Source organism: Ochotona princeps, chromosome 24 (genome assembly GCF_030435755.1).
Source record: "Ochotona princeps isolate mOchPri1 chromosome 24, mOchPri1.hap1, whole genome shotgun sequence".
Taxonomy (NCBI): Eukaryota; Metazoa; Chordata; class Mammalia; order Lagomorpha; family Ochotonidae; genus Ochotona; species Ochotona princeps.
Genome location: NC_080855.1, coordinates 13,043,889 through 13,053,787, shown reverse-complemented (window position 1 = coordinate 13,053,787; position 9,899 = coordinate 13,043,889). Strand labels below are relative to the sequence as shown.

At 54.6% G+C, this 9,899-nt stretch overlaps 2 protein-coding genes across 4 annotated transcripts in view; one reads left to right on the top strand and one right to left on the bottom strand.

Annotated features, from left to right (window-relative positions):
* The first annotated feature begins 44 nt into the window (after nucleotides 1-44).
* Nucleotides 45-1,569, top strand: TMEM186 (transmembrane protein 186). Its single transcript, XM_058680885.1, has 2 exons — nucleotides 45-180; nucleotides 903-1,569. Exons 1-2 carry the CDS (start codon nucleotides 178-180, stop codon nucleotides 1,527-1,529), a joined length of 630 nt encoding a protein of 209 aa, XP_058536868.1. The 5' UTR covers nucleotides 45-177; the 3' UTR covers nucleotides 1,530-1,569.
* A 3,082-nt stretch (nucleotides 1,570-4,651) lies between these two features.
* The window catches only part of ABAT (4-aminobutyrate aminotransferase), a 63,190-nt gene continuing 57,942 nt past the window's right edge, over nucleotides 4,652-9,899 (bottom strand). For all 3 annotated transcript variants that reach the window (XM_004586745.3, XM_058680817.1, XM_058680818.1), the window contains exons 15-16: nucleotides 6,104-6,215; nucleotides 4,652-4,880 (exon numbers count right to left, since the gene is read on the bottom strand). In XM_004586745.3, coding sequence (XP_004586802.2) covers nucleotides 4,759-4,880; nucleotides 6,104-6,215 — 234 coding nt within the window. In that variant the 3' untranslated portion in view covers nucleotides 4,652-4,758. The remainder of the gene's footprint in view (nucleotides 4,881-6,103; nucleotides 6,216-9,899) is intronic.

Here is a 9,899-nt window from a genome sequence, read left to right as displayed (position 1 = left end):
GCACGTCGGGAAGAGAAGGCGCCCACAGCCTTCCACAGGGCCCCGGACTAGAGTCAGTCAGGGACGTTGTACCACAACTCCCAGAATGCCACGCGCGTCGCCGGGCACGTACATCCGGGCATGCTCTCTGACAAGTTCCCGGAGTAGGGCAAGGGAGACTTGCGGGGCCGTGGGGTCATGGTAAGGAGATTGATGGTGTTGTGTGACGGAGGGGCGTGCAGGACGCCTGCGTGTCCGACTCGGAGGGTCCTCGGGGGGTTGTCCCGGTGTGGGTTACGCTCTGGTCCTCCCTCTGGCCTCCTGGGGTCACGGGGTGAGTCCAGGACGGTGGGCGCCCCGCGTGCGCGGGCTCCGCCGAATGCCGATCCCACAGCCGCGTGTGTGCCAAGCTGTACAGGGTCTGTTCCCGAAGCAGTCCAGCATGCCCGCTACTAAACAGAGCCTCCCGGGGCACCCACGGAACCATCTGTGCCAAGCTGAGGCCATTAAAACCATCGCCTCCTTCAGTCTGTTCTGCAGGGCCCTGTATGCAGTGTAAATGAAACGTTTAAAAAAATACTTGTATTTATCGGAAAGGTAGATTTTTCGGAGAGACAGATCACCCATCGGCTGGCTCACGTCCCAAATGGTTGCGCTGGCCAGAGCTGAGCTGATCTGAAGGCAGGAGTCAGGCGCTTCTTCAGAGTCTCCCACGTAGGTGCAGGGTCCTGAGCACTTGAGCTATCCTCCTCTGCTTTCCCAGGAGGTGGAGCAGCCGGGACATGAACCGGTGCCCATATGGGATGCCAGTGCTTGCAGGGGAAGGATTAGCCTGTTGAACCACTGTCGTGGCCCCTAAACTGAAGCTTATGCCTGTAAGTGCTGAACCCTGATAGAGAACCCATCTCTTGTCTCTCTTGCAGGCTGCCCTCCTCCGAGCCATGCCCAGGTGGCAGAGACCAACTGCCTGGAGAAGGCTGTGGTCCTGCAGTGGGCAGGAAGACCCCAAGAGGTGGGTGGGCAGCAGGTCTCCCACCACCCAGGAGACTTTGGCGGGCGTGGAGAGTGAGAAATTCCAGATGGTCTACCGCTTGCATGCCATCCGGGCCTTTGGGTACCTGTCTCGGCTGAAGGTGGCTCAGACTGCCCTGACAGTGGTGGCCTTGCCGCCTGGCGTCTACTGGTACTCACAGGGCCTCATGAGTCTCCACTCGCTGTGCCTGCTGACTGGGGTGTCGGGCTTTGCACTGGCCATGCTATGCTGGATGAGCCACTTCTTCCGGAGGCTGGTGGGCATCCTGTACGTGAACGAGTCGGGCACCGTGCTGCGGGTGGCTCACCTGACCTTCTGGGGCTGGCGGCAGGACACCTACTGCCCCGTGGCCGACATGGTCCCCCTGTCAGAGGGAAAGGACCGGCCCCAGGAGCTGTTCGTGCGTCTCCAGCAGTACAGCGGGAAGCACACCTTCTACCTCTCCCTGCGCTACGGCCGCATCCTGGACAGAGCGCGATTCACACAGGTGTTTGGGGAGCTGGACTCACTCAGGTGAGCAGCTAGGCCTCTGGGAAGCCCTGGGGCATCTGGACTGATCATGGGAAAGTTGGAGGGCAACAGCACTAGGTCCTGGGGAGGACTGGGGGCTTGGGGCCGGGCCTCTGAGCTGGGACCTGCACTGGTCTGATCTTACCTCAGAACCTGAGCGGAGGTCAGGCCCACTCCTGGTTGTTCCCCGTGTCCTGGTCCTGGTCACATGCTATGTCCTCCCTGGACTTACGGGCTACACAGTGCTGCGTACCCACCAACTTCTTCAGGTAGAGTGCCCGCCCTAACAGGTGTATGATACTTAGAAAGTACTTGTCAGGTAACAAAACCATTTCTAATCCCAAAAAGTCCATGTTCACTCAGATGTTTCCATTATAAACTTTTTTTTTAATCTAAGAATACTGATTAACACAGGGAACAGATTTGATTCACAGGATTCTGCATATGGTCATCAGTTACATCGTGACATGTTAATTTCTTTATCATTTATTGTCACCATCAACATGAACTGTAAGCAAGACCACTTTGAATGTGTAAGTCTGCAATGCTCCCTAGCTATGGTTTTCTACCAAGAGCTGCTATCGACACAGACAGATCTATAGTTACGGTGTGCACAACCTCGCATGGTTACTGAGCATCAGTAAAAATTATTAAAAAAACACTCATTCATAATAAAAGGGAAGATGTGCTGGAACCCGCTACCGCTGGACCTTGGTTTCTGTAAGAGGGACAAGACTGGCTACAGACAGTGACTACATTTGATGGCACGGTGTGACAGCTCCAACTCCAGACCTTCAGCCTCAGAACTGCCCCAGACAACCCCATCTTTTGGTGGGGTTCCTGTGCCCACCAAACTCTTCCCAGTTTCCTAAGCTCAGCTGAGAATTCTTTTCCTCGAGAATCTTCTAACTAGACCCCCCTCCCCCGAAAAGAAGACGTCTCAGGGGCGCATCCTGCCCTGAGTCAGCTTGCTAATGAATGGCTTAAGATTTTTTTTTTTTTCTTACGAGAAGTTAACATCCCTTGGTAAAGAATGAATACTAAGTCTGGGAATGGCTTTCCAGAGAAAATTATTTCATTCCTTCTTCCCTCTTCTTCTCCCCTTCTGTCCATGCCCTAAGGGGAGAGGACAAGATCCTGGAGCTACTCCCTCTGCTGAGGACAGCAGAGTTTCTGATTATGCCCTGGCCTAAAACCCTCTGGACTCCCAGAGCCCACATGCACGTTTGCACCCCAGACTACAGCTGGCAGAAAACATCACACTGAAACCAAGGAATGAGTTCTGATTTGGTTTGCATCTTGTCAGAGGCCGGGGCCTTGGCCCTTGGGATATTGGCTGTGGAGTCTGGCTCCCTGTGAGACCAAGAGCTATGTGCCTTCTGCTGCCATTGCTTTTCTGCAACACCATTCCTTGGTGGGCTGGTTTTCTTGCACTTTCTGCAAAAATCTGCTCAGATGTCACGGTCCCCTCAAGCCCCCTCTGACCAGGGGCGGCCTGACTGGGGTCTGCCCTGGGCTTCCCTGGCATTCCTGCACGCACCTGTTAGAACACTTACCACGCTGCTGGCTGAAGAGTCTGTTCCCAGTGATGTGTCATTTCATCTATCCCTGGTGCACAGCCCAGAGCCAGGGTGATGCAGGTGTGTCGGGGAGGTGTGATGAGTGAATGATGTAGAAAAGAACACACAGATAACTCAAGCCTGGCAGAGGTAGAGGCATACACCCTCCGCCTGACTGGCTGTGAAGATGACCTTCACTGTGGCAGAACTCACTAAACACAGCCAAGGAACCCTGATGTCGGGAATACCTGGTGACCGAGACCTGTCCCACAGGTCAGTGCCTTTCAATGCCCCCAAACAAAAAACAGGTGGGTGATCAGGTCTGAGCGAGAATGGAAATGAAATCTTTAGAGAGCAAGGGGACCTTGATATGCCCAGCTTCCAAGAGAGTCAACCAAGGCACCAGGAAGTGAACCAGTGGCCAGACTTTGTCAGCCCCCACACTAGGCAGCGCTCCAGGGCTGCAGGGCCGTCGACGTGCTCGCTGTAGGAGCATCTGCAGCAGCTGGGCTCCAAGACTGGCTCAGCTCCAGCCTCAGCCGCAGCCCAGCTAGGCAGCTAAGTGCTGTCTCCCTGGCAGCCACCACACTCCATCATCTCAGGAGGAGCCCCGATTTCAGCGGGCAAGTACAAGTGAACCACCAGCCGCCAGGTTCCTTCCCCACATGCAGAGCTCCGGACCTCTGATTCACACCATGCGCCACCTAAGGAGAAATCTAGCCTGATGGATCTGCCAGGCAGTTCATGGGTCTGCTCGGAAGCGGAGAGAAGATAGACGAGTCAAAGCTAAGGGAGAGCCTGCTGGCAGGGGAGACCTGGGGAGACGGGAGGACACGGTTCTGCCATCACTGCCCCTGACTTTCCCTGTCGGGTGACAGGTCTGTGCCTCTCTCCCCTGGGCTCAAGTGCGCCCATCCCACGGATGCCCAGGCTGCAACTTCCTTCCACACAGTCCACAGGGACACTGACTGGGAGGAGAGAATGGAGGATGTTAAGAACCAGCAGGGATGCTACTCAGAGATCTACCCTAGGCAAAGCCCTGACAAAGACAAAATTCACAGTTGAGGGGTCCCAGGCAGACTGAGAAGAGAGATCCTACTCATAGGGAGGCCAGCAACCCCTCCCCTTACCCCAATTCCTGTGGGTCCCCCACCCTCACTGCCTTCTTCCTGTAATCTTTTCCAGTCCCTTACTGAATTGTGCCTGGGGGAGCTTGGAACTTCAGGCTTGGGTGAGACAGGCAGGGTGTGACTGCTTGCATAGGGTGGGGATGTCAGCATCCTTGAGGTGGGAACCCTGGCTGCCAGTCTCAGGAGCAGGGGTAATGGCCTTAACCGGCTTCTGGAGAGACTGCTGGGGCTGCTCAAGGGCGGACAGAACTTGGCCGGGAACCCCACAGTCTTTCTCAAGACGACATCCAGGGCTCAAGCAGAATTTCTGGGCTTTAACCCAACACCAACTCCTGGCTCCGCAGGGAGGGAAACCAAGCCAGCCCCCCTCTCTCTCTCGCTCCCTTCCCTTTCTTTCCACTCAAAAACCATCCTCTCTGCACAAATGACCCTTCCGTGGATGTATTCGCTTCTGGTCCTTTTAAGTGAAGACATGAATTAGGCAAATTAATCAATTTGACGACTGTTGAGATTGAGGCTTTCTCCGAATGTGGTGGGAATGGTTTCTCTACTTGAAGTCGGCTAAGATGTCGCTGAATATGTTGAGGAACAGGTGAGCATGGTGATCCCTGAAGACCAGTGTGGGACGGAAACGGATGGATTTGTCACCGCAGCCCCCCAGCACCACACCTGGAAGGAGAGGCAAAGGGTGAGGTCCGGCACTGGGAGGGCTGGGGGTAAGATCCACACGTCAGCCCCCAGTGCTGCCATCTGACCTAGTTGCTCTGCTCCTTTCCTGCCTGGATCCCACCCACCCCTTTCTCCTTCCTTCTCCCTTCATCCATCTCAACCACTCTTCTTTCTTTCCCTCCCATTCTCCTAATGCTGAGTGCCGGCACTATGGACCCTGCACCAGGTTTGCTAATAGAGAAATCCTGAGATAAAGTCCTCTCTTCAGACCTCTTGGTGAGGTGAGGAAAGAAAGGAAGCAGTGGAAGGCGTTCAGTGCAGTGGAGTCATTGCTTGGGGTGACTCATCCCACATTCGAGCACCCGGCTTGAGTCCCGGCCTCACTACTGTGGACAAGGCTTCCTGCTAAGGCATACTGTGGGAGGCAACAGGAAGATATCTTCCTGTCTCTTCTGCTTTGATACATAAGACCACAATACGGGTGTAATGCATTCATCTCTGGGATGCTGAGCTGCCACTGAGGAAGGAGGGACCTGCTTGGTCAAAGGGTGACTTCACCGTTTACAACTGGGCACCTGAATGGTCTAGCTTTTTTTTTTTTAAGGATTTATTTTATTTTGAAATGCAGAGTAGACAGAGAGAATCTTCCATTTGCTAGTTCACTCCCCAGATGGCTGCAATGGCCAGAGCTGGGCTGCTCTGAAGTCAGGAGTTTCCTTTGGGTCTCTGCCATGGGTTCAGGGGTGCAAGGATACAAGCCCTCATCTGCTGCCCCAGCCTCTACCCCAGGCCACCTGCAATAAGCTGGATTAGAAGTGGAGCCACTGGGGATCAAACCGGTGCCCACATGGGGTGCTGGTGCTGCAAGCAGAGGCCCAGTCCACCCCGCCACAGCACTGGCCTCGTGGTCTAACATCTTCCACAACATGTTGATGAAAGACATTAACTATCTCGCCCTTTGGGGTTCTGTAAGACGGCACAAGGGAAAGCATTATGACACTGACCCTAACACACACTGGATACTCTGCTCTTAGCCCATAACTCTCACACCTGTCCAGCAGTTTCCCATCACTCTCAGGACACAATCCAGTCTTGAGCTTGACCTGCAGGACAGTGTGACACGGTCCTGGCTCCTTGGCCACCTGATCCCCCACCCTCTGTCCTGCCCTATGTCCACCCAAGGCAGCGCTAGTCACGGGTTAGCTCAGTGTCCACACCCTTACCTTTATTTCTGGCAACAAGGATGAGTTTATTCCGCGTGGACTCATCTGGAGTGTCAAAGGAGCAGAAGGTGCCTCGTCCTCTCACTCTGCTGATGAACTGGGGGTACCTGGCCTGCAGTGGGACACACAGGGCTGCCATTAGAGCCTGTCCCTGGGACGCCAGCAGCCCCTGGGGCTGCACTCACCCAGTCGGCGCTGTGGCCCAGCCTCGGGGCCTCTGCACAGGCCTGAGCGAACCCAGCTCTGCTTCTTTCTCCATGTGCAGCCTTGGGCAAGTCACTCCAGAGGCCCACCGTGTGCTTTCTCTTTGCAAATGCTCCAGATCCTAACAGGCAACGGCGAGAAGCTTGAGGCACCGGGTTTCTGCAGGTGCTCTACTGGCAGCAGCCGTGGCTGTGCGTCGCTCTTCTCTTAGGAAGCAACAGAGCGGCTACAAGAAGACGAGATGCAGCTGGAAAGCAGACATCCGGAGAGAAGAGTGCCCTGCCAGGGACTTCATTTCAAAGCGGAGTCTCTGCACTTGTCATGAGTTAGGCTGAAACGAGGCCTTACTGGGTGGGAGTGGGCCCTAAGCCACTCATGGGTGTCCATGTAACAGGGCCATCTGGACACAGATAGCCAAAGGCCACGCAAAGGCAGGAGCAGAGGTCGAGGTATTGCATCTGCAAGACACGCGAGCCCATTCCTGACAGAAGCTACCAGAAGCCCAGAGAAGGACACAGAATAGATTCTTCCCCAAAACTGCCCCAGGACCCACACTTGTTCCTGCAGGCCTGGGAGAGATTCGGCTCCTGTGGCCAGAAGCTGTGGACTGTGAGTAGGAATGTGTCACGGCAGTCCCATGTGTGAAATGTGCCCAGATCAGAAGATCCTGGGGCCCCCTCCTCTCTACTGTCCCCTCCAAGGACAGCACACAGGTGATCTGGACCATCTCAAATGATTCCAGCCTAGCTGGGTCTTGGTGCATGATAGCTCCTGGGTAGGCGCTGGAGGCAAACTCATGTTCTGGGGTGAAAAAGCTGGGCCCCAGTCTGGGCCCTGACATGCCCCATCTAGAGTCCTCGTGCACACTCCTGGTAAAAGGGGGATCCCACAGATGCGGGGAACGAAGCCTGCAAGGCTCTGGGCATTGATTCTACCCTATGCTGCTGGGTGGCCTGGGTGCCACATTTACACCCACACACATCCTTTCTCCCCAAGCACACTTAATACACACATTTTCTCACCATGCACATACACAGACAGACACACACACACAGCAAATCTTAGCAACTGTCGACATAAACCCTGCACCCCAGCTGGGGTGCTTGCAGACCCTCTGGGGTCTCACCTGCTCGTCTTGTGCATTCCCATTAATTCCAGTCACCTTGCCTTCAGCTTTGTAGGGGCCCCTTGAAATTTGCTGACTCAGCTCCCTAAAACAGGCTGCCAGCGATTTTTGCCTGGGAACCTTTGTGTGCATGTGTGTACGCACTGGGGGAGCGCAGCTTCCTTTCTGTGGAAACTGCTTTGGGGAACACTTCTTTGCACATTTCTCAGAGCCAGGCCACCTTGATCAGGGCCCTCTGGGAGGGGGCGGAGAGCACTCACCGGGACATGCTAGAGTCCTGGGAAGCAGACACAGAGGCGTGGAAGGGACCCTGACACTCTGGGTGCAATCTCCCACTCATTCCAGACCACTCCGCCTCTTTCTGGCCGGTGCCTTGTCTGTGCTGCTGCCACCCAGTCCCTGCTCAGACTGTGAACTCTGCCTGTTCTTTCTTATCTCAAGCACCTGGTGGATGGCCCCTGAGGATGGCAGCTAGCCATCAGTCGGCATGGACCGCAGTGAAGTACCACCACCTGGGACATGACCTGCCTGTCCCCAGACCCCAGACCCACACCTCATCCTGCAGTTGCATAAAAACAACCCAGGTAGGGCCCAGGTGTCTCCCAGGGAGGCAGATGCCTCCTGTGCCACTGGACGGTGAAGCAGCAATCCAGCAGGCAGGAGGGGGGCCCCATGCAGGCCCTTCCCTAGAACTTAAGTGGGACTCACACCCAGGAAAAGCCCTCTTCTGCAGTCCATGCAGAGCATGCTGGTGGGAGGGTCCTGCCTGTCTCAACAGCCACACTGACCCCGGCAGTTTTCATAATTCAGGCAGATCTGGGTTGAAAACTTGGTTCCCATGCTGCTGCCTAAGCTTGGGCCAATGCTTCCCTCCCCCAGCCTCCACTTCTTGGGCAGGAAATGAGGATTACTGGCATCTTCCCAATTTCAAACCATTCTGAGTGAGCATTTCCAGATAGAATACAGGACATCTAGTAAGTCTGCATCTCAGTTACACAGTGAATAATGTCCTTTACCTTAAGTACGTCCCAAATGTTGCATGGGATAAACTCGTACCAAACTATGAGTCACCGTTTCTTGGCCACTGTGGCCATTTGGGGAGCGAACCAGATGGAAAATTCTGTGTGTGATTCTGCCTCCCAAATAGATAAATATTCATTTTTATTTTACATTTTTTTTAAAGTTACGCTTATTTATTTGAAAGGCAGAGTCCTAGAGAGGGAGAGAGAGGAATCTTCCGTCTGTTGGTTCACTCTCTAGATGGCCACAAGGAGGGGGGTGGCAGGGTAGACCAGTTTGGAGCCAGGAGCTTCTTCCTCACCTCCCTTACGGGTACAGGGTTCCAAGCCCTTGGGCCATCCACCAGTCCCTTTCCAGGCCCATTAGCAGGAAGCCGAATCGAAAGTGTGGGATTCTACGTGGAATTCTAGCCCACAGGTAGGCATCTTAACTCACAATGCCACAGTACCAGCCCTTAAATAGCTCAAAGAAGACAAATGCAAGGCCTGACCCTTAGCAGCTTCTCAATGAACAGAAAGTATTCTTATCACGAGGTCCTTGACACTGGGCACCAGGGAAGGACATGAACTTGGAAGTCCACCAGAGTCAGACACCAGCAACACTGCACAGAAGCTGTGTGACTCGGGCCACGTCTGCGAGCCCTCCCACATCCATGAAGCAGGGGTGGCCACGGGGCCTCTGCGAGCCCTCCCACATCCATGAAGCAGGGGTGGCCACGGGGCCTCTGCGAGCCCTCCCACATCCATGAAGCAGGGGTGGCCACGGGGCCTCGGCCAAGGAACGCGCACCCGGAGCAGCAGGTGCTGCGTTTGTTACCACCACCATTGTCATCACCACCATCACCACCAGCACTGCTGCAACCAACCTCACCATTATCAGCATCACTCATCAATATCTGCTCCTCACTCCCCCACCCCACCCCTCCGCCGGCCCATGGTGGTTCTTCCTGTGTCGTTGGGGAAGGCCAAAGGAAGGCCATCTGGGGGAGATAACCTCTGCTCTCGGCGTCTAGGTTCTGCCCACTCCACCCCAAGTCTAGGAGAGTCATGCTTGGGGGTGCAGGTGCAGGCTGACTGGGCTGTAATGGAGGGTAGCACTGTCTCATGTGGTGGCCACAGGTGGCTGTCAGGTGGTGACAGTCCAAATCCAAATGTGCTAGAATGTAAATACACACCAGATCTCCAAGGCTTACCATGAGGAAAGGTATCTAGAACAGCCAGTTACATTTTCTATATCGATGCAATGTTTTGGATAAGATGGGTTGGGTAAAGCATATTCTTAAAACTAACTTCACCTCTTTTTTCTTTTTGTACTTTTGGCTTAGTTAATGGAATGTTTAAAATAGCCTGGGAGCTGCGTGGTGTGTGGTAGGAGGGGACAGGGCACGGCGTGGACATGATGGATGAACTCCTGACACCCGAACACAGCGTCCAGGGATAACGGGGA